Source organism: Geotrypetes seraphini, chromosome 10 (genome assembly GCF_902459505.1).
Source record: "Geotrypetes seraphini chromosome 10, aGeoSer1.1, whole genome shotgun sequence".
Taxonomy (NCBI): domain Eukaryota; kingdom Metazoa; phylum Chordata; class Amphibia; order Gymnophiona; family Dermophiidae; genus Geotrypetes; species Geotrypetes seraphini.
The window spans coordinates 32,121,129-32,145,986 of record NC_047093.1 but is presented as its reverse complement, the minus strand read 5'-3'; the positions used below and the strand labels follow the sequence as shown (position 1 = coordinate 32,145,986).

Genomic DNA, 24,858 nt, shown 5'->3' with positions numbered 1-24,858 from the left:
TGTCCTTTTATAATGAATTACAATTTACTTTGTACATGTTTAAAATATTAAATTATATCCACCTTTTGGTATGAACATTCAGACTAAGTGAAGGCTTTTAAAAGGAAAAATGAGTTGCCTAAATATGGCAGAGGCACAGAACATTTTTCCAAATACAGTACTTATAATATGCCCAAGCAGTCCTATATATTAGACCTCAAATCCCCACCAACAGCAGAATCTCATTTCCTACGGCTTTATATTTTAGGTAATGTGCATCTGAAGGAAGTGCTGTATTATGTGATTACATTAGATTGGTTCATAATTAGCACTTAATTGAAATAAGGGTGCTGGAATTTTTCCTGTTGCTGTGAATAAGTTTCAGAATCTTAATGAAAACATATTAGCAAAATAAACAATTCAGATATCTTTATCTGGCAATCTCGACAAGATTATTTTGGAAACAGCTGTTCAAAAGTATTTATAGTATTTATTATCCATTATATTATCCAAATGTTAGAGAAGAAATGATCAGTGAAGGGAATTTGGATGTCTTAAATGGCCATAAAATCAGCTCCAAATACCAATTTATAGCCCTCATGGAGTATATTCTTATCTGTATTCTGGTAATGGCTGAAGAAGACACGGGAGACTAGCTTTTTCTCAGCTACGGGCATTTTGTTTTAGAGCAGTGGTTCTCAGACTGTTCCTGCCAGGCCTATCCAACAGGCCGGGTTTATACGATGTCTACTGTAACACGATATCGGATACGCCCATCAGACTCGGCATATGTAAATGTGAATCAGTACACAGCAAGCCTTAAACTATATCCATACTGCAGGAATAGACTTGTTAGTATGAAGAAAATTCCCACCCCTCAGCTCCTTTGAAGGCTGAACTTAAGCATATCAGCTTACCAGGGACATCATATTTGAACACGTCACCTTATGACTTCTTAGAACTGCTGTTGTTTATGTAGATGTCAGGCACTTAAAATGCAAAAATCCTTTTTGATTCTTGACACACACCTGCCTCAAAAGGAGCCTAACCGTTGCACCCAGAATCAGTCCTGCCAAGTCTTAATGCAAGTCATAATCTTGACATTAATTTGTTGTTCTTGGAACTTTGCCAGGGCTCAAATTAACTATGTTAAATTTATGAGGGTGTGAGATTCATTTGAAATATTATTATTTTAACCTGTGCAGTAATTAAGTGGAAGAGTATTAATGGTTAGTAGGGCAGAGAACCTAGGAAACTAGGTTTAGTTCCCACTGCAGCTCCTTGTGACCCTGGGCAAATCACTTAACCCTCCATTGCCCCAGGTATTAAGCAAATTGAGCCCAGCAGGGCTAGTGAAAGTGCCTGCATAGAAAGATAGTATATAAAATCCATGATGGGCTAAAAGAATCCAAGTTTAAAATTATATTCACTAGAACTATCGTTGAATCTTTTCACCTGTAAAGCCACCAGTCTTCATCTATGAACATGCAAAAGAAAAAAAACCAACAAATTTGAGTGATTAGTGGTATGCTTTTGCTATAGAAGCCTGAATGAAAATTTTCAATTCCTTAACAGGTCTCCATTGAAAATCAAGTAAGCTGCTGACTGTATTTCTCTTGTGTTCATAACTTCACTGCTGTTTTCCTCATGAGGAATTTTTATTTTTTTGTTTTCAGGGACTCTTCTTTGATGATGCCTATGGCTTTTATCCAGGGCAAGTGCTTATTGGACCCTCCAAAGTGTTCTCCAGTGTGCAGTGGTTATCAGGAGTGAAACCGGTCCTTAGTACAAAAAGCAAATTCCGAGTGGTTGTAGAAGAGGTAAGAAATAAACAGAAACCTCCTATATGCAGGTTATCTTCATTATTGCTCAATTACTCTTTTATAAAACATGCCGTTTTCAAGGCTTTCGAGGAATGGTGGAATCTGATGGCAGGGAGGGGGTGGAAGAGTCCTCACTTAGCTGCAATGCTGCCTGTGCATACAGAGATCACGAATGGAAAAGTGAGGCAGCATGCATTTTAGTCCTTTAATTTAGTTCATAAATTGCTCTTTTCAGCTTAAGTGGAGAAATAAGCTGAAAGATTGATGTTTTTTATGTTTTGAGAGGTCAAGCTCCAGTTATACTGGAAAACTGTTCACGTGAAAGTATATGAAAATCTGTTTGCCAAATATGCAGCTTTATTCTAGATTCCTGCTGTAATCAGCTGAGTGCTTACTTTTTCTTTTCTTTTTTTATGCCTGTTTTTATGCTTAATCTAGAAGTGACAAGTTATTTTGAAATTTCTTCCATAGCATTTCCAGCCCTATATAACCTGTTTATATATAAATGATATAAAGTTTTCTTTCATATTGTCTGCTTTTTTAAAATATACCAGGCATGGACAAGCCTGGTATATAATTTTGTGTTGCTACTCTGTGGGCATACTGTGAAATTCTAGATAATAAATGTTTTTATGGTATCCAATTCTAGGTACAGGTGACAGAACTGAAGATAACTTGGATCACTAAAAGCTTTTGTCTGGGGGGCACAGAGTGTGTGAGCCCTCCACCCACTGTTATAACACAGGAAAACTTGCCCAGGTTAGATCTTATGTATATCCATCCATCTGTTGTGGAACCAAATTCCTAGTACTGTCATGCTGATGATGGAATACAAATGTACTTGAATGTGTCTCAAAGGCAACTAATCTCAAGATGAGCAGACGCCAATCTTATGATATATAGGGTCCACAGTGTCCTTGCTCCTAACAATATTTGTGCACTTTATACCACAGACCAGTGGTCTACATTAATTTTTAAGATGGGGCCACTTTGGATTCTAATGAACTAGAGGAGAGCTGCTAAATATTTTCCCATTAGGGACCATCTTTACATCCCACCTTCAGATTTCATTGGGGAGTATTCTCAAAGTTGTGACCATTTCCAAATGTATTCTTTTGTCTACTGAGAAATGTCTTATCCTTCAAGCATCTGCTCTTGCCCCTTTCACTTTCCCCTTTCTGAGCCTGGGTAGAGTGGCAGGAAAATAAAACAACCAGAAAGGCAATGAGGGCTGCCAAAGAGGTCTCTGGGAGCCACCATTGGTCCCCCAGGCCTTGGCATTGAAGAACACTGCCATAGACAGAGGTTAGTTTATGTACAAGAAATAGTAGTTTAAAGGGGAATTGTATTATATAATCTTCTATCATTTAGAAAGGAGAGAGATGTAAGCTTTTAGACAGCTTCTCAAATCTAAGTTTTAATCCTGTATTTTAGAGGGGTTATGATGCTTTTTAGTTAGTATGATTTAGAAATGGGAGGGGTAAATTGGATGGGAGAGGCTTTTGTAATTGTGTCCTGTGTTTTAATCTTTGTAAATCCTTAATGTCTTGATAGAAGCAATATATCAAGTCAATAAGTCAAATGCTTGAGTACCTGAAAAAATTAATGTAAACTGTTCTGAGCTCCCTTGGGAGAACGGAATGGAAAATGAAATAAATAAATAAATCAGATATCCAGACACCTAGTGTGTTGTGAATTGTACTCTGTCCTATTGGTTGGGATGTCTTCTAGTAATCCAGTAAGTGCTATCTCAAGCAGGCAGATTGACATGTCAGGCGGTGCCTGCTTTGGGGGTTACACTTGGTCACCCCTGGTCTTTTTACCACACAAAAGTTTCTGTCTCTCTGTCCCTCCTTTCCCACACAGTTAAAAAAAAACTCCAAACAAGAACCTAAAACTGGACTGGCTGTTGGGTTTCTTAAAGAAAGGAATGTTCTGTAAATTTTCATTGTGCTGGCATTTGGTGAGTAGCCCTTTAAAATTTTTAATTGATTTGGGCCTCCTCTGGCTTTCTGATCTCCTGGCACAAATAACAGTAGAAACAGTTAAGCACTGCTCACTGTATGGAAAGCATTGAGCAGTTGACTAAGGACGCTGTCGTGTTGGCCTATCTTCTTGATAGTAGGCAGCCTTCAATTCCTCTGAAGGGTCACTCTACTTATACAGTTGCAACTTCGTGGGCAGTGTCTCAGTATGCCTCCCTTGAGGAAATTTGTAGGGCAGCCACTTGGTCATCGCTTCATACGTTTTCAAAATATTGCCTTCTTGATGTGGCAGTGCAGTTGGATGTGATATTCGGAGCTTCTGTGCTCTCTGGTGTACTTTAGGTTTCCAACCCTGTTTCGGACTGCTTTGCTCTCTGGATTCATCTGCTGCTGGCATTAAGGAAGGAAAAATTATATCTTACCCAATAATTTTCTTTCCTTTAGATTTAGCAGATGAATCTGGAGTTTTAGAGGGTTTCTCAGTCCGTGCCAGTTTCAGGTTGTTCTACTAGTCGATAATTTAACTTACACAGCCATTAAATTTCGATGTGGGAAGGAGGGTATAGGATTCCATTTTTCGTATGCTTTGATAAGAGACACATTGGATTACCAGGAGACATCTCATCCAATAGGACAAAGTGCAATTCCCCAAGCTCGGGGCCCACATCTGGAGGGCCTTCGTGCATACACAAATATTGATGTTGTGATATCGCGTGAGCCCGAATTTAGTGTGCCAGGGCATAAAAAAGTTTGTGAGACACTGCACTAGTCTCTCTGGATTCATCTGCTGTATCTAATGGAAAAAAATCTATCTAGCAAGATGACTTTTCCATATATTAATTACACTGTTCCTCTAAGCCCTAGAAATGATGATAGAATATCCTAAAGAAATCTTAAGTGAGAGGCAGTAGGCAATAAAGGGTCAGATGTACTAAGCATTTTTCTGCTAAATACAAAATGGGAGAATACTCTAGTCCATCTTGCTCAGTAACTTTCCCAAGCATGATGTATCAGCAACAGAAGGCTTTTATTTTGATCTTTGGGTCCCCAGTCAGAAACCTCCATGATGGATTTGAGTACTATGGCAATATGAGGAAGAAATTTAGTGGTAGCCATAAAGAGTTGGGTCTGGTTTTCTTTTCATTGTATATGAGGAAATGAGTGCTAGCCTCCCAACGGATTTCACCTTCTCAGATTATAGTTCTAGGCAAAAATATTAAGATCACCATAAGACGTAGCCCATAGAACTTTCAGTCAGTGACTCTTAATGTCCAAAAATAAGAAAACAAACACTGGCTCAACAAATTGCTCAATTTCTTCAGAACTTTTACTAATGTGTTGTTGTCTTCATCAGATTGTCAGTTTGCTTCTCTTGTCACAAGTACACACAGTAAAAAAAGATTAATGTTATCTGCACTTGATTCCTTTCCATTTTTTTCACTCCGACAGGGTGAAGCGTCTGGGCTGCTTTGACCATGCAGAAAGACAGCTTGGGGAGCGATGTCTTTACGTTTTTCCTGCCAAAATTGAACCTGCAAAGATTACATGCGAGTGCCCAGAAAGAAATTGTGTTCTAGGTGATGGTGTTGTTGCTAAAAAGGTACATTGCAGATCTTAAGACCATAAATTATAGTAACTCACTTGCTGCTTTACTTAGTATTAGACAACCAGATAAGAAAACTGGGCAAACTGGATTGTATCATCTGCCTTGTATCTGCCATCAATTACTATGTTATGGGACTCCTTTAAAAAATAAAAAAGCGTCCTGTTTTAAAGAGTGCTACAATGTTTAAAAAGTACTGAATCCTTACTGCTGGATTATATAAATTAGAAATGGAATTATTTACTTGGGGCAGCAAATTTTAAGTTGGGCCAATCTTCACGTTTGCTTCAGTTTTTAGAGACTGGGACGTTTTTGTCAGGGGTTTTTGGGGTTTTTTTTCAAATTCTTTATTCGTTTTCAATCTTACATCAAGTGCACAAATAATAAAACAATACAATTAAACACATCACTTGACAATCTTTCTGATTTATCTTACAACACATAAAATTACCACCCTCCCCTCCCATCATTCCTCTATTATTTCTCCAATAAGAAAAATGTAAAATATACCTCCCCCTCCCCCCAATCATTAGACGGTGTATATTACAACAGAAAATGGTGTTTACTCATTACAATAAGAAGTTAATGGCTCCCAAATTTTATTAAATTTCTTATAGCTTCCTTGTTGTATAGCTCTATTGCTCTTTCCATTTTATATATGTGACATAATGAGTTCCACCAGAAATTGTAATTGAGTCTACTGTAATTTTTCCAATTACTTGTGATATGCTGAATGGCGACTCCTGTCATTATCAATAAAAGTTTATTGTTATGTGATAATATTTGGTTCATTTTCCTCATAGACATACCAAATAGTACTGTAGCATAAGATAATGCCATATGCTTTTCCAATAAACAATTTACTTGATCCCAAATTGAGTTCCAAAAGGCTAAGATAAAGGGACAATAAAACAAAAGATGATCTAAAGTCCCTACTTCAAGATTACAGTGCCAACATCTACTAGACTTTGAACTATTTAACTTTTGTAGTCTAACTGGGGTTCAAAACGCTCTATGCAGAAGAAAAAAACAAGTTTGTCTCATAGAGGCAGACACTGTACATCTCATCCTTCAAGACCAAATTTGTGGCCATTGAGATGCTGAAATTTGATGCTTAATCTCAATGCTCCAAATATCTCTAAGACCATTTTTGGGTTTCTTTTTAACAGATTCACTTATAGTTTTATACCACTGGTGTCCCAGAAAGTCCGCCTGAAAGCATAAAAATTCCAGACTATATTGCGTATTAAGATTTTTCCATTCAGGGAACCCTACCTGAATGGCCTGCTTCAGTTGCAGCCACCTAAAACTTTGTGATTTATTAAGACTATATTTATGCTGCAACTGTGAAAAATCAAGCAGTTTACCATTTAAAATAATATCATTTAAAGTCCTTATACCTGGAATCATCCAATGCTTCCAGATGATCTTAAATCTGCCAATTTGAATCTTGAGGTTTAGCCATATGGTTTGATTTGTTGATTTACTAATAGGAATATTTGTTAGGTTGCTGACAAATCGTAATGTTTTCCATGTGTCTATTAAAATTCTGTTATCTTTATACAGTCTAGGCATCTTGATACTAAGGACATGACAAAGATGTACATGAGTCGCCATTCCAGATACAACCAATCCGGGGTGTAATCAATGAGCTCAGGGAGGATCCAATACATACCTTGGTGTAAAATATAGGCTTGATGGTACCTATAAAAGTTTGGAAAATTTACCCCGCCCTCCTTAATTTTGTCAGGGTTTTAATCCAAAACTGGTTTTGCACTAGAACAATCAATCACATTCCCATTACCTTCCTTAAGGCAAAGGGGAGCACTGAGGCAAAACTGGATCATAGCCGTAGAGCAGGTCCTTGTAGCTATTTGGTTTGTTTTCCACCAAACATTTAGTGGAATTTTTCACTAGAATAGGCAGTGGCGTACCTAGGGGGGGGGCGGGGGGGGCGGGGCCGCCCCGGGTACCAGCCCTAAGGGGGTGTTCCCGGCCTTGCCGTTCAGTCCCCCGCCACCCCCGAAGGACCGCTCGCCCCACTGACCTTCCTGCACCACCTGTGAAGCAGCCCGCAGCAGGATCGCGAAGTCAGCGTCAGCATCCCTGCGCTGCTTCCTGCGCCGCGATCTCGCCCCTCCTCTGACGTCAGAGGAGGGGCGGGACCGTGGCGCAGGAAGCAGCGCAGGGATCGCTGACGCTGACTTCGCGATCCTGCTGCGGCTGTTCATAGGTGGTGCGGGGAGGCCAGGGGGCGAGCGGTCCTTCGGGGTGGGTCGGGGCATCAGGCCTTCAGGGTGGGGCGGGCGGGCAGGCAAGCAGGCTTTCAAGGGGGAGGGGGTGACAGGCAGGCAGGCAGGCCTTCAAGGGGGGACAGGCCTTCGGGGGGGGGTGCAGACCTTCAAGGGGTGCAGGCCTTCAAGGGGGGCAGGCAGGCCTTCAGGGGGGTGCAGGCCTTCGGGGGGGGTGTAGGCCTTTGGGGGGGTGCAGACCTTCAAGGGGGTGCAGGCCTTCAAGGGGGGACAGGCCTACAAGGGGGGGGGGACAGGCCTACAAGGGGGGGGGACAGGCCTACAAGGGGGGGGGACAGGCCTTCAAGGGGGGTGCAGGCCTTCAAGGGGGAGACAGGCCTTCAAGGGGGGGAAAGGCAGGCAGGCAGGCCTTAAAGGGGGGACAGGCCTACAAGGGGGTGGGACAGGCCTACAAGGGGGTGGGACAGGCCTTCAAGGGGGGGACAGGCCTTCGGGGGAGTGCAGGCCTTCGGGGGGGGGGGGGTGCAGTCCTTCAAGGGGGTGCAGGCCTTCAAGGGGGGGGAAAGGCAGGCAGGCAGGCCTTCAAGGGGGGGACAGGCCTACAAGGGGGGGAGAAGCTACAAGGGGGTGGTACAAGCCTTCAAGTGGGGGACAGGCCTTCGGGGGGGGGGTGCAGACCTTCAAGGGAGTGCAGGCCTTCGAGGGGGGTGGTGCAGGCCTTCAAGGGGGTGCAGGCCTTCAAGGGGGGACAGGCCTTCAAGGGGGGGACAGGCCTTCAAGGGGGGGAAAGGCAGGCAGGCAGGCCTTAAAGGGGGGACAGGCCTACAAGGGGGTGGGACAGGCCTTCAAGTGGGGGACAGGCCTTCGGGGGGGGGGGGCAGACCTTCAAGGGAGGGCAGGCCTTCGAGGGGGGGGTGCAGGCCTTCAGGGGGGTGCAGGCCTTCAGGAGGTACAGACCTTCGGGGGGGTGCAGGCCTTTGGGGTGGGTGCAGGCCTTTGGGGTGGGTGCAGGCATTCGGGGTGGGTGCAGGCCTTCGGGATGGGTGCAGGCCTTCAGGGGGGGAAAGACCTTCGGGTGGGGGGTACAATCCTTCGGGGAGGGTGCAAGCCTTCAGGTGTGGGGTTTAGGCCTTCAGAGGGGGACAGACCTTTGGGTGGGAGGTAAAGTCCTTCGGGGGGGTGCAGGCCTTCAGGGGTGGGGTGTAGCCCTTCGGAGGGGGGACAGACCTTCGGGGGAGGGGGGTCCTGGTGTAAAAGTACACAGAGGGAGAGAGGGAAGGGGGGTTCAAAGATACGTGCATATGCCAGACTTTGGGGGTTAGAAATAATGGGTCTAAAAACAGAGGAGTGGGAGAGAGATGGTGCATAATGGGATTTAGGGAGGGAAGGAACAGAAAGGGAGAGAACTTGGAAACAGGGGATGGTGTGGAGGGGGGATAGAGATACTGGATAGGAGGATAGTTGGGAACAGAAAGGGAGAGATGGTGGATCCTGGGGTGGTGGGGAGTTGAGAAAAGGTGAATCTGTGGATCGAGACAAAAAAAGGAAAGATGCCAGATCTCCGGGAGAGGGAAGGGAAACGGAAGGGGAGGACAGAGATGGCAGACGGATGGTTAGCACGGAGAAAGGAGACCCTGGCAAGCAAGACAACAAGAGCCTGGGACCAACAAGATTTGAATATTGACCAGAGAACAAAAGGTAGAAAAAATAATTTTATTTTCTGTTTTGTGATTACAATATGTTAGATTTGAAAAGTGTACATGAGACAGCTTGAAATGGGAACTTTTCTATTTTTGTGAATGGCAAGGCTGAGTTCAGTTAAAATATATGCTTTATAAGAAAATATAATAATGTGTTTTATAAAGTTTATAAGCATTGCTGGCATACTCGGTGAGGTGTTCCTAGTGTTGGTGGTGGTGGTAGCATGTCAGTGTGTTGAGAGGAAGAGGTAGTCTGGGAAATTCTGCTGAGCAAACTCTGGGCCCATTTCCACCCCCAGTTAGTCCACTCCACTCAACTGGTTCACACACTGAGTGGGTCTTTGGGTGTTATTTCTGGGTAGTTGTTTTAGAATCTCTTCCAGTGGTTTGTCAGTATCTCCTTCTGGTCCAAGGAAGGAAACTTTGTCAACCTTAGCATTGACCTTCAGAATATGTTTCTAACAGCGCTGCTTGTGTGGCATTAGGCTATGTAGTGATCGAAAGAAAAAAACAGACCTTTGCACATTTTTGCACTATATGGTGGGTGTATGAGGAGATTCATTTCCTGCACAGTTAAGTCCATGTGAAGTTACCTTGTGCTGTATTTGACATCTAGCAAGGTCTCTGTTTGGAAGGAAAGATCTAAGCTTAAAAATGAAGTGGCCAGAAGTTATGTTAAAAGTAGATAGCGTAGCTGGTTTTAAGAAAGGTTTGGACAAATTCCTGGAGGAAAAGTCCATTGTCTGTTATTAAGACATGGGGGAAGCGTCTGCTTGCCCTGGATTGGTGCACTCAGCAGCAACAAATACTAGTTTTGGCTGGCTCTTTCCCCGCATTTCTCCTCTCTTCCCCACGATTTAATATCCAGTTCAGGCAGTAAGTAAATACATCGGCAGGGGGGGGGGTCTGGTAAGTCTTGGGGGCTGGGGATGGAAGGTGAGAATCAGTTCTGTAGGCTATCAGAAATTTGCTTAATTATCTACTCACATAGAAAAGCAGTAAAGTCAATAGGTTCTCTGAGTGGGAACAACCTGTTTGATCTTGCACTCTTGTGATTGACCAATTGTTTATTACTGTTTAATTTATCACATTGATTAATTTGAGCACACCTGAGGTGTCCTATGATGGTGTGCACTGCAGGCAGAGGGTGATTAACCTGTGCCTTATTGTGTAAAGCGCTGGAGAATTCTCTCCTCTCGCTTACCTCTCACGCTGAGGACACCCTGCTTCAGTATAATCATTTATATGATTTATCTTATAAACATTATTACGTGGTCTTTTCCTCAAGTGCTGAGACATCAGGTTGTTCCCACTTGGAGAACCTATTGACTTTTACTGCTTTTCTGTGTGGCTTTAACATTTTTGCTATTCAGTATACCTAAACTATTATTCAGTAGAAAAAATTTGGTTTGTTCAATCAAATCCTGTGTGGACATTGGACTTCTATGAGTGAATGTTCTGCTTGATTGAACAAACTAAATTTTTTCTACTGAATAATAGTCTAGGTACAATGAAAGTAAATAGCAAAAATGTTTGAGTAGATAATTAAGGAAATCTTTTTCATATTGCTTGCTTATGGACTGGGAAAAAAGACTGTTCAAGCAAATGTCTCCAGAACTGCTTTAATGGAAAAATGTGATTTTTTTTTTTTAAGTACTTTGTGAAATTTATTGTTGTTGTGAAATTTATTGTTGTACTTTGTTTAAACTTAAAAAGCGGTGTCATTAACAGTGAATCGAATCGAAAAATCGATTCAACAGGGTGAATCGAATCGAATGAAATATTTTTCTCTGAATCGGACAGCACTATTGGCTACCATGAGAATGGGCTACTGGGCATGATGGACCATTGGTGTGACCCAGTTAGGCTATTCTTATGTTATGTTCTCATCTGTAGGGGCCTTTGTTTTCACTTCTTATTTTAATGTATTTTTTTCCTGGGAACTTATCAGTGTTTTTTTATAATGGAAACAAAAATGGAAGAGAATTAATGTGTGTGGAATGGGGGGGTAACTAATTTCTTCAGCTAAATAATTCAATCCACTTCAAACAGACATAGGAGAACTTGTGCACCATTCACACACCCTCCAACCAAAAACGTCAAAAGAAAAAAACTGTTCGACAACCTCCTAGCCATTCGAGCTGCAACACTCGACCCCCAACTCTACAACCAATTGATATCAACCACAGACTGCAAAACCTTCAAAAAGAAATAAAAACCCTTCTATTCAAAAAACACATAAAACCGAACTAACACAATCAGAACTGTCCCAAGCATCACCTGCAACTACTCCATATGTACTTCTAATGTCATGACAATTTAGACATAATTTATGTTATGTTATGTTTGGAATAATGGTTACATATATGAGGTTCAATAAAAGAAAATTTTCACTGCCTGTTTCTATTCTGACCATTTATTCCATTTCATGGTTATTGCAAAAAAAAAAAAAAAAATTTTTACATGGGGGGGGGGGGGGGTGTCAAAAAATGATGGGCCCCGGGTGCCACATACCCTAGGTACGCCACTGAGAATAGGTATGGGATCTGGAAAGTAGCACCTTCTATAGCAGCAAATCAAAATCTGTACTGACCAGTGTAATTGCTTTTGTACCTGATTTATATATATATATATATATATATATTTTTTTTTTTTTTTTTTCCCTTCTGCAGGTAAAACGATTATTGAAGAAACAGGCAGTAAAGATAGCTCCATGTCCTCAGGAGATCACCATGGGAGGTGAGCAAGATGATGGAGGTACCACTGCCATTTCTAATGATGATAAACCTCCAGCCGATAACGGTACAGAAGGATTGAAGATTCCCAGAAAATTAATACTAGAACCAGGCATTCTGGATAATCCACATGAGGCTACTAATGGCACCGTGAACACTGGAGAAATTATAGTCCCTGCCGAGAGCGGGGAGCCAAAAAGCTGCCTCGCTAAAGCTCAGCCCCAACTATCCATTACAGTCAGTGATATTTCCTTGAACACGCAAGAGTACAACATCCACTCCATGGAACAAGATGCTGATGATGAGGCAGCTGATGACACAGATGAAACCAGTTCAGTGACATCTTCAGCCAGCTCTACTGCCTCCTCCCAAAGTGGATATTATGGACGCAAAAAAAGTGTTCCCTTATCTATAAAAAACTTGAAGAGGAAACACAAGAAGAAGAAAAGCAAAATCTGCAGAGAGTTCATACCTGGTGACAGGTACTTATGTTTTTTTATTGGGTACTATATAAGATGCCCTTACATAAAGTTAGAAGAGGAAACCAGGGTTCAAATCCCACTGCAGCTCTTTAAGTCACTTAATCCTCTATTGCCTCAAGTACATACTGTATATACTCTAATATAGGCCGAGATTTTTGGGCCCAAAAATGGGGTCTTGTCCTATATTCGGGTCATCACCCGACACACTCCCGGACTTGCTGCAGGCCTGCCGTTAGACTGGGACAGGATGGATCACTCTCATCTAGCCAATACAATTTTTTACCCCTCCCCTGCGTACCTTTTCCCTGTGGTCCAGCGGTGTATGGGTAGGAGGAACGAGCTTTCTGTTCTCAAGCCCCTCCTTCCGATCTCACATCCAGCGGTGCACCTGGGACAACAGGCAGGAGCAAGCTTTTCGAGCTTCCGCCCGGCCCTATGCCGCTACCTGAATGACTGCCGCCAGTTCTCATGGGACTCGCGAGAACTGGCTGCTGCCATTCAGGGAGCGGCGTAGGGCTGGGCGGGAGCTTGAAAAGCTCGCTCCTGTCTGCTGGCCCGAGTGCACTGCTGGCCGCAAGATTGGAAAGAGGGGCTCGAGCGCCGAAAGCTCACTCCTTCTGCCCATACACTGCTGGACCACCAGGGAAATGGTACGTGGGGGAGGCGTAAAAAATTGTTTGTATTGGCCGGGATATGAGACAGGAGGGATCCTTCATGTCCCGGCCTACCACTACACAACTAGAAGGGGAAGCGGGTGCAGGGAAGGAAGGTGGGACAGGGTGCAGAGCCTGGTAAGGAGTGAAGGGGGTTGGGTGCAGAGGCTGGGAGGGAGGGGGGCTGGGTGCAGAACCTTGGAGGCAGGATGGGGGTCTGGGTGCAGAGCCTGGCAGGTGTGAGGGAGGGGACACTGGGTGCAGATCCTGGCAGGGCATGGCACTTGAATATTAAGCTCCCATATTATATTCAAGTCAACCATTTTCCTTTTTGGGGGGAAAAGGGGGGGTCTCGACTTATTTTCAGATCGACTTATATTCGATTATATACAGTACTTGGGATTATAAGCCTTCTAGAAATACGAGAAGAACTGTTGTACTTGAATGTACAGCAATTCACCTTGAACTATATTTTGAAAAAGCCATGAGCTAAATCCAAAATCTTATCACTGTACCTATGCAAACACTACCTCTACAATATCTGAAATATCTTGCCATTTTTAAGTGGCTGTTTAGTAATGGACTATAACTTATAGGTTTAGTACATCCACATGTCAGTTTCAGACTTGTTTACTTATGTCCTTTTTCAGGGTTGCTGTAGAGGTGGTCACCACCATGACTTCTGCTGATGTGATGTGGCAGGATGGCACCATTGAAAACAACATTCGTTCCAATGAGCTATTGCCAGTCCGTCACTTGGACAGTAACGAATTCTGTCCAGGAGATTTTGTTGTGGATAAGAGAGGTATGATGAAATTTGACAGGGTAAATGGCAGCTATGGACCTGAGACCATATTTGGGATTGGCATTGCAGGAAAAATGGAGGGGTGTAGTGGTTATTGTACTAGGCTTTGGCATGTCTATGGTCGGTTATAACTGTAGCACTGCTGTTGGATAGTATTTCAGCATTCTTTGCTACAGTGTATCCATCCGTAGTTTAGTATGAATCTGCTTGCATATTAGATGACATCTCTAGTTGTAGTGGTGTGTAACTTAAAAATATTGATGGATGGAAGGCTAAAATTACAGTGCAGTATAACATGCTTTTTTAATTTCTTTATTGAATTATATAGAAGAATACAGATCCAACAGTTTAAATGACACAAACCAACATACAGAAAAGAAAAATCAAGATATGATGTATTGTTGCTCTTCAGTACATGGCAAGTGTAAACACTAAAAATATTACAAACCATAAGTCTCCATATACCCAAGCACTGCTCTCCCTTGCCCTCCCCTTCCCAATAAATCTTCCCCCTCCCTCCAACAACTGAAAAATAACATTAGGATGGATGGATGTTTGAAAAACAAAATTAGCTCCTGGTAATTCTACCAGATAACATAAATGAATATTTGTTTGGGAAGTCTTCTTCCAAGCGATATAGTATTCCCGAATATTTGCAAATGGGGGAGTCAATTCTTTTTCATGGCAGTCACTTTAAACATCAATTGAATGTAATTCTTTGCTGACACAACTGGCAGTCCAGGCAGGTTCGTTTTCTTCCAAGCAGATGCTAATAGAATGCAACCTTGCTGTGACAACCAGATACACCCACTTCCTCTTATGGGTCACTAAAGAGAATGGGCCCTTGTTTAGACAGCAGCATTCGATAGACTTGGGGACTGATACTCCCAAGATATCTGACACAAAGTTCATAACTTGGCCCCAAAACAATTGGGCTTTGGAGCAGAGAAACCAAACCCGTATAAAAGTATCTTGAGCTCTGCAAGTTCTCCAACAAAGGTCCAAGCCAGTGCCAAATATAACCTTAATTCATACAGGTGTATAATACCAATGATATAACATCTTGCATCTGTTTTCCACCATATTACTTGGAATCAAAACCTTTAAAAGAGACTGGAGAGCTTTCTCCCACTCTTTAAATGTGTAGTATTACCTAAGGTAGTCTCCCATGCCAACCTTATATTTCGTAAGTGAAGGAGTATGGGTCAATTGGGCTTTATAAAGCCTTGTTATGCTTCCCTGCCCACTTCCTCCCAACATCGCCTTCTCAATAAGTTTCCTGTGATTTAGATTTTTTTAAAAAGAGCCTTTTCTTAATGAAATCCATCACCTGTCTTTGTGGGAAGAGATCCTGGGGACCCAACCAATATTCCTCTTTGAGTTCCTCAAATGGGAATATTTCCCCTTCTGCAAAATACTGTCCTAGAATTCTCAGACCCTTCACAACTCAGCATCTAAATACTGCATAATAACATGCTTGATTTAAATTTTGTTTTTGTTTATTTACCTCAAAGCCCAGGCGTCCCAGGACAGTGTGGTATATGGCGTTGTACAGTCAGGTGATCATGTTGCCCGTACCTGCGTGATTAAGTGGTTTATGCTGAAGCACAGTGGGGATGATGTAGAGGTGAGAGGCTGCATGAATATAAGCAGCTTACTTTTTTTATATATATCTTTATTCATTTTTAATCATTCAACAAGTGTACAATTTAATATCATACATAATCTTGAAAACATCACTTGTAAGTCTATCAAGAAAAACAATTGTATATATATAAACCCATAACCCACCCCCCCTTCCCATTATTATTAACCTAACCTGTGTATTAAGTGTTCAGAAATGGGTACTCTTATGCTAATGAACTGTTTTTATATGCATCCTTCTATTAAAAGGGTATGACTAATATCATGCCTCTCCTCCTTCTTCTGTGAGAGGGGGAGGTGTTCTGGTCTCTCTTCTAAAACTCTTTCTAATTGTTAGTTGGTTGGAGAAGAGGAGGATGTTAGCGTGTATGACATTGCTGACCACCCAGATTTCCACTTCCGAACTACAGACATCGTCATCCGTATTGGGGACACAGAAGAGGAAGCCACAACTGAGGTGATTTTTACTCTAGCTGCTTTTTGATAACCTAAAGTGGCGATTTGGGTCAGTCTGGGGGTTTGCTCTTTGCTTTCTTTGTAATAGAATAGTGACCACAACCCTATATTCACAGGGAAAGGACTGTGATAATTTAAAACAGGGGAAGGGATGTTGCTGTTCCTGTAAATCGTCGTTCAAATGTGCCATGTCAGCTTTCAGACTCTTTTAGAAGTAGGCCTTGATTAAAAAATAAAAAAGTAATTGTAGCAGCATGCAAAAGGGGGGAGGCATGTTTTATCGATGATTTCTGTCTTACACTGGGAGGTTCTTCTCTTGCCAGTACCAAATGTATTTTTATGGAGGTGATGGAGATTTATAATGTTAATCACGAGAACAAACAAGAAAATGCCCAAATATTCCACAGTCAAAAATGAAAGTCCAAAACAAAAGAGGCAGAAGATTGTGGAATCCAATGATCTTGACAAAATGTTTATTAAGATATAATAAAATCAGTGAAATCAAAACTGTCTCCACGTCACTGAGTGACTGACTTATGATGGAATACAGACCCAACATGGTCTGTGTTTCAGCTAATTAAAGCCTTCCTCAGGGGTCCAGGTCAGTGTTCACTCGATGGTATGAAAGGGTGGTGGCAAAGATGGGTAAAATCCTACAAACAGTAAAACCTTGTGCTAACAATTCCTCTCTGAGCTGTATCTCTTCAAGGAAAAACTTCTGAACAACCTCAGCATCCTTGAGGTCAGGTAACTTCTCTTTCTTTGGCAAACTTTTGTTTTTGCCTTTCTAACCATCCTACAGGAGAGTGGCCCACTCCTCTCTGACATCATCAAGCACAACCAACTTCCTGCGCAGGTGTCTGACGCGTCAACTGTAACAGAAGTTGGCTGTGCTTGATGATGTCAGAGAGGAGCGGGCCGCTCTCCTATAGGACGGTTAGAAATGTCTAAGTTACCTGACCTCAAGAATGCTGAGGCTGTTCAGAAGTTTTTTCTTAAAGAGATACAGCTTGGAGAGGAATTGTTAGCACAAGGTTTTATTGTTTGTAGGATTGTTTTGATTTCACTGATTTTATTATATCTTAATAAACATTTTGTCAAGATCATTGGATTCCACAATCTTCTGCCTCTTTTATAATGTTAATCACAGCATTGCTTGTTGGCTGACTAGGGGCTGGATGTAAAACATGCACAATATCTGTCATCAAAAAAAAAGAAAAAAACCAGCAGACCTCTTGGTAACAGTTACCAACAGGCCTGTCAGTGATTGCTCCTACCAACCCGAAAAAACTATTTTTTTATGCCAGGTTAGAGCATCAATCGGTCAGCTAGTTTGCATGGCATTTCAATATTAATTACCTTATTTCCATGGCCAGATCGAAGAATGAGCAATTGCAGGGAAAAACATGTGGTAAGCCATTTTGTGCATCTGGTCGGCAAATACGATCGGTTGCTAAACCAGTCAAACCAGTTTAGTGAAGATCATTGGATGATTGGAGACTTTAGTGCATCTAGCCCTAGGACTTAGTAAAAGCAGTGTTCTCAAAATCTGAAGTGTTAGGTCACAGGCAAAATAGAATTGGGTCTGAGTAGTACAGCTGGTTAAAGGATGATATGAAAGGACAGTAGATGGAGGAAACTCATTTCTTAGCTTCCTAAACCTCAAATGTTGAAATCCCTATAACAGCCACTAGATGCCTCCCTTAAATCTGCAGTTCAAGTACATTTTTTTCCCCATTTACAATCCATTGAGTTACTAAAACACTCCGAGTATGAACAACTAGGTTTTGCACATTTCTCAAAACAAACATTTCATATCAGTAAGCTTTTGTAATTCCCCAGGCAAGTTCTATTCTGTGGGTATTCTTCTGACAAAAAAGGCTTTCTTTCGTGTGGACCCAGCATTAATCTCCCAGTAGGCTATAAGTGTTGGAACAGGAGGTATCATGGTACCCCCCCCCCCCAAATCTGCAGGATCTTCCCACAGACACTATCATTGCAATGCTGCTGCTGCTGCTGAACAAAGGAAAAGAAAATGCGGGACTGTACTCTTCCTCTTCATAGTTGCCGCTCCAATCAACCTCATATCATTTGTTCTGGGGCAGAGCTGGCAGCTACAGGAGGAACAGTTAAGTCTTACACTTTTTTCTTTGTTTTACCTCAACTGCTAGTCTGGAAAACAGCAGCAGTGGTGGGAGGGGGCAGACACTGGATTAAGGGGAGAGAGGGACTGGTGGCTCCGCCCACAGGCATTATCAAGGGGCATGTCTGTCAATATCTTTGTGAATAATTTTGGCAATGGATGCCAGCCTGTTTGGCTGGGGGGGCTTACTACAAAGGATGCCCGCTCCAGGGGCATTGGTCAGCCTCCCAAAGGAAGTGGTTAATCAACAGATTGGAGCTTTGAACCATTCATTTGGCATTGTAGAAGCTGGAGAAATCTGGAGGAACAAGTGGTCCAAGTCTTCTCAGACAATGCTATTGCAGTGGCATATGTCAATCGCAAGGGAGGCACTAAAAGTGCTCAGCTGAGTCTGGAGGCGTTCTATTTGTTCCAGTGGACAGTGTGTCGTCTTCAGACTTTCAGTGGCGTATGTAGCAAGAATGGACAATGTCCAGGCTGATTTTCTCTGCCGACACACTAGATCCGTGAGAATGGATGCTGTCTGTTGCAGACTTCCAAGCTATTGTTCATTGTTGGGTCACCCAGTGTTTGATAGCAACAGCAAATAAACCAAGAAGGCGGACCTCTCCTTAAGTGGAAGATCTGAGCCTGGAAGCGCAGGTCTGGATGCTTTGATCCAGCTGTGGCCAAAGAACAAGCTCTTGTACGTCTTTCCTCCATGGTCTATGATAGGGTAGATACTCCACAGGACTGTAAGCAAGCTGGGAAAAGTCATGGCACTATGGTATGCAGATCTAGTGTGTCTTCAGAGGAGCACATGTCTCGGACTGCGAGTGCAGCCAGACCTTCTTTCTCAGGGACCAGTGGTCATAGAAGATCCGTATTGCTTTGCTCATATTGCATGGCTCTTGAGCATGCAGAGGTAGCATGCAAAGAATACTCAGAGGTAGTGATTGCTACTCTGCTCAGACCCAAAAAGCCTACAATGGGGTCTGCTTATTCTAAAGCATGGAGAACATTCATCACTGGTACATTAAGGAGAAGGCAGAGCTGTTCCCTACTTCAATCTTGGTAGTGGTAGCTTTCCTCCAAGCTGGCCTTGATAAGGGTCTTACAGTGGCATCCCTCAGAGTCCAAGAGGTGGGACTCTCTAGTTTCAGGGTTCAAGAGCATAAAGCTTCCTTGGCATCTCATCCAGATTCCTAAAGGGATTGCTACTGCTCAGGCCACCAGTAAAACACCTATTTCCATCATGGAATTTTAACGTAGTTTTGCAAGGCCTCAGGCTCCATATGAGCCACTTAAGGAAGCATCCTTGATGGATCTTATGATCAAGATGGTTTTTCTTATGGCCATTACCTCAGCAAAAAGAATCTTGGAACTACAGGCACTTTTGTTCAGAGAGTCTTTCCTCAACTGAAGCCGGAGTTTCTATGCACAGGGTTTTGTCCTTTTTGCCGAAGGTTGTCTCAGCTTTCCATGTCAAATCAAGAAATAAGATTGCTGGTGTTTCAGTCCACATGATCCAAGAAGGACCGTATTCTGAAGAAGTTGGATGCGAGAAGAATCCTCTTACAATATCTTGAGGTTACTAATTAGTTATGACTGTCTGACCATCTTTTTGTGCTCATTAGTCAGGCTCGACATAGCACATTAGTGTCTAAGGCCATGATTTCCAGATGGATCTGCAGGGCCATTTCATCTACATATATTGCCTGTGGAAAACAACCCCAGTCTCCGTGAAGGTTTATTTGACTAGAAATGTGACTTTGTCATGGGCAGAAGCTCTGGCGATTTCCGCTGAGGAGATTTGTAGGGCAGGGATCTGGTCCTCTCAAGTGCATGTTTCCAAGTTTTACAGAGTGGATCTCGTGGCAAGAGAGGACTCTGCCTTTGAGTCCTTAATGTCACAAACCAGTACAAAAGTCCTGTCCTAGATTTCTGGGACTGCTTTTGTACATCCCGTATGTCCAGAATGACACCCCTATTGTACTAGAAAAAGAAATTAGGTTCTCACCTTGCTAATCTTTTCTAGTAGCTAGGTGTATCATTCTGGAATCCCACTTTGTCAGTTCCTGCACCTGCATACTGTCTCGATCAGGAAAGTTTGAGTCCAAACTGAAATTTTAAATGTTAGTCAGACTAAGGGTATGAAGAATATTGTATTGCTATAACACATTGGGGGAATGTTTGAGCTCCATAAATTGTTTGATATGATTATTTCAGTGTTTCAATTGGAATGTTTAATGCAGTGTCTCTCAAACACAGTGGTATGCCCTGAAGAGATTCCGGGTGTACCATGAGAGATTCTAGAATTTTACTTTATTTTATTTATTTATTTATTTTTAATTCTTTATTCCTTTTTAATCATTCAACAAGTGTACAATAAAAAGTAATACATAGGCTCAAAAACAACACTTGATAAATCCATCAAGATAATAACAATTGTGTATGTGTATGTATATATATGTATGTGTATATATATATATATATATATATATATATATATATATATATATATATATATATATATATATATATATATATATATATATATATATATATATAAACAAACCCCTCACCCACCCTCCCTTTCAACACTATTCTTCTTTACTTTATTTTTTTTTTTTAATTCCCTTCATAAATATACACTAGACTAGATGGCATGTACGTTGCATACGCAAAAGTCTGTCAATGATATGAGCATCTATGTGCGTAAGATACAACCACCCAGACAAGCATTCTTTGACATGGTTGGTTCTTGAAAACTAATGGTAAATACTTTTAGTTTTGTTTTTATTTTTTATGCAGAAGTTATCCTAACTTGAGCAACAAAGCAATCAAGGCTTTGTTACTGTTTGGATCTTCTAATCTTTATGAACTTGGATTTTAAGCTCTGACAGAAATTAATTCAAAAAAAAGAGAACGACTGCAGATGGTGGATGATGAAATGCATGTTTGCTTGTTGATGATTGAGCTACATTTTGATTGAGTTAATTTGCACTCAAATGCAAGCACATCCATCACAATGATTAGCAATTCTATCTTCTTTTAGTTTCACCATTGTTACAGTTATCCACATATAGTTTAAAGAACTTTTAATAAATAACTCTCAAATTTAATTTTTTGTTTTGCAATTTTATAATTTCAATTGTAATGTGCTGTGAAAAACATTTGCTCTGTTTAGTGTGCCAGAGCTAAAAAAAAGTTTGAGATACTTGTTTAACATGTTTGTTACATTTTCAGAGCAGAACAGAGCTATAGTTCGGGGAGTATCCCCGTACCCCTCCTTCACATCTGTTTCTATATAGGGCTATTGTCTGCTTTGGTACAAACTGAAGGGGGCAGCAGAACTCTCTAGTGAAGGAGAAGGTATTAAAAAGCTGGAGTAGATTCCTTCTGCATGGCTCACAAGCATGGAGAGAATACCAGTCTGTCCAGAATGACACTTTACTAGAAAAGATATTAGCAAGATAAGCACCTTGTAGTGTTTATGGTACTGTGTTTTTCTAAGTAGGTGTTTGTTATGTAACTCATAGAAGTTATTGCTATTTTGGTATGGTAGAATTGCTCTATAAGCCCTGAATGACACTTATGTTTCGTATTACTTCATAGTATGTCTAGTACTGGATTTTGGGTTTAACGCGATAAATACCAAGATGCCCATTATATTCCTAAATCGGTTGGTGCCCACTAAACCTTTTAGTGCCCTTTGTATTCTCCTCCCCCTAAACGTTGCAGGAAGTAGAGAAGTGGAAAGAAATGCTGGAGAGTATGAGGGGGCGAGAAATGACAGGCACTATGGTGGAGGGATTAGTTTCAGAGATGGGGAAGGAGGAAGGCAACTATGGAATAGTAGGGAAGGTAAGATGTTGGGGGTGGAGCATGGGTAGGGTTAAGATGGAGCTTGTCCCCCCCCCCAAACAAAAAGGTGTTCTGCTGCCCCTGCAGTAGGCTTCTCAAATATAATATACACTCTGATCTATATAAATTAACATAGCTCACAAGATCTCTGTGAACAGACTGGTTCCAAATCTTTAAAAGTCAAAGTTAAAATCATAACACATGGTAAGCTGTTAATACATGAAGAAATGTAAGGTAGATGAATTTACTAGTGTTACAGGTTGCAATGTTACCCTCTCAATCCTTAGCAGAGCATGAACCCTCAGCGACTGAACATCCTACTACTGGCTGCTTTTCTTCCTTTTTACAGCCACTGGTTGGACAGGTGGCACGTGTGGATGTCAACAGTAAGGTGGAAGTAGTTTGGGCTGATAATTCCAGGACTATCGTATTACCTCAGGTAAGATTCTGTGGTCACTGGAACAACCAGGCAGAGTAGATGGAACCCATTTAGTTTTGATCTGTCATCTACTTTGTTAACAATGTGAACATCTCTGAGAACTTCTGAATGCTATAAAATTTTGTTCTGCTGAAACATCAGATAACAGCATTATCCCAGGACAAGCAGGCAGCATATTCACATGTGGGTGACGTCATCCATGGAGCCCCGGTACAGAAAACTGCCATAGTGCCCTTGCACTTTAAGAACTTAAGAAAGTTCACGACTGACAGCACATGTGCAAGTGCCTTCCCGCCCGATGTAGGCGCGCGCTCCTCAGTTCTCAGATTTCTGCAGAACTACGAAGTCGTGTGTGAAACAGTCTCTGTTTTATTTTGCCTTCCCGCTTGCGTGTTTTACTATTTATTTTTTTCCTTTATTTCTCTTTCTTATTCTTTTCTTTCCGTTAGTAAACCATAAAATTAAAAAAAAATTTTGTACTATTTTCTTTATTTTTTTGCCAGTCAGTCATTTTTGACGGCGGGGCCTTTGTCTTCACCTCAGCCTTCGGCTTTCGATTTGGCTGAGGCGGTTTTCCCTCCCATGTCCCACCCGTTAACTGGCTTTAAAAAGTGCGGCAGGTGCCAGCATACTTTCCTTAACTGATCCACATAAGTGGTGTAGCCAGACCACTGCATGGAATCTTGTACACGTTGTTCGTTTCAGAAGTGTTCTATAAAAAGCCGCCTTTTACAGCAAAAACTTCTTTTCGGTACCATGGATGCATCACAAGTACCTTCGATATTGTTCAAACCAACGATGTCGAAAGCATCACCATCGTCTGAGGTACTCTCTTCATGTCGGTGTTGCAGGCCACTAAGGATCGAGTCTAGTCATACTGGCCAAACAGAGACCTTTGATGCGGCTCACTTCAACTTCGAGGGGTGCATCTTCATCTCTCCTGAGTGAGCCGCAGCACCTTTGATACCGGCGTCCAAGCCACAGGTGTTGGTGCAGGCCTTTAAAGAGAAGCTCGATGCTGTCTTTCAGTTAAAGTTTGAGGATATGTTTCAACTTATTACTCCCATGTCGGCTCCTCTGGTACCAGCCCAGCCTGAAGGTCGCCCCATGCGAGATGCTGGTACCACCACTGCTTCATAGGTACTGCGTCACTCTTGGTACCGATCATCTTCATCGAGCCATGCTTCCAGGCATCGCTCCTCAAGTCACCAATCTCCTCCAAGGTGTCAACACAGGAAGCGTCATTCTTCTGTACATCATTCCAGACATTCTTCTCCACGTCTCCATTCCACTGAATCTGGCAAGCATTCTTCCAAGTTCAGGCACATTTCTTCTAAGCAATCAGACAAGTGTAAGAAGTCTGTCTTGCCTACTCCATCGGGCCAGTAATGTTCTCTTTCAATTCCAGTGGATTCAGACCTTTGTCTTGATTCTACTCATGAGGCATCTCCATCTTCTACAGAAGCTTATGATTCTCAGGTAGAACACTCTCCTTGCACCGCTTCTCACAGAGAGCCTTCTCCTTGTGAGCCGGTCTCATTTACTCGCTTTATCAGGCAAATGAGTAAAGACATGGCTGTAAAATTGGAAGCAGACTCCAAGTACTCTGAGGAATTTATAGAAACTATGGACTACAAACAATCCTCCTAAGGAATTTCTCAAGCTTCCATTACATGGCATTTTAAAGGACATCTCCTTTCTCAGTCCCAGCTGCTCCTCTAAAGCTGGATTCTCAAAACAAAATCATTCCCATTCCTGGTTTTGATAAACCTCAACTCTCACATCAATCTCTTGTAGTGAAATCTGCTTCTTCTAAAGTCTACACCACTCTTCCTCCAGGGCGAGAAGGTCGCACAATGGACAGATTTGGTAGACATCTCTACCAGAATTCCATGCTAGCCAATAGTCATCTACTACAATTTTTATTTTACCTGTTATCTCAAGTATTGGGTAAAACAAATGCCAAATTATAAGTATCTTCCATCACATCAGAAGTTGGAGTTCCAGTACATGTTTAATATTCACACAACTCAGGCAGCATATGGTACAATCCTCATACGATGCCTTTGAGCTCTCTTCTCTAGTTTCTGCAATGTTTGTAGCCATGAGAAGGCTCAGGATCAGTTAGCTAACATTCCCTGCTTAGGAGATGAGCTTTTTGGAGATGCTATTGAGAATGTGACTCAAAAAAACTTTCAGCTCATGAAAAAATTTTTTCAATTCGTTACTCAAGACTTAAGCCTAAATCCTCTACCTCTAAATCTTTCAAGCCCTCTTCTTCCTATCAAAGGCACTATACACCAAAGTCTACTC

The 24,858-nt window shown here is 42.0% G+C and overlaps 1 protein-coding gene across 2 annotated transcripts in view; it reads left to right on the top strand.

Annotated features, from left to right (window-relative positions):
* Window positions 1-24,858, top strand: part of UBE2O (ubiquitin conjugating enzyme E2 O) — a 145,893-nt gene that overhangs the window by 83,322 nt on the left and 37,713 nt on the right. The window contains exons 6-14 of one of the 2 annotated variants that reach the window (XM_033961072.1): window positions 1,656-1,799; window positions 2,452-2,561; window positions 5,237-5,387; window positions 12,015-12,559; window positions 13,863-14,017; window positions 14,346-14,435; window positions 15,532-15,644; window positions 15,999-16,118; window positions 22,456-22,545. In XM_033961072.1, coding sequence (XP_033816963.1) covers window positions 1,656-1,799; window positions 2,452-2,561; window positions 5,237-5,387; window positions 12,015-12,559; window positions 13,863-14,017; window positions 14,346-14,435; window positions 15,532-15,644; window positions 15,999-16,118; window positions 22,456-22,545 — 1,518 coding nt within the window. The remainder of the gene's footprint in view (window positions 1-1,655; window positions 1,800-2,451; window positions 2,562-5,236; window positions 5,388-12,014; window positions 12,560-13,862; window positions 14,018-14,345; window positions 14,436-15,531; window positions 15,645-15,998; window positions 16,119-22,455; window positions 22,546-24,858) is intronic. The other variant, XM_033961073.1, reaches the window with a different exon arrangement.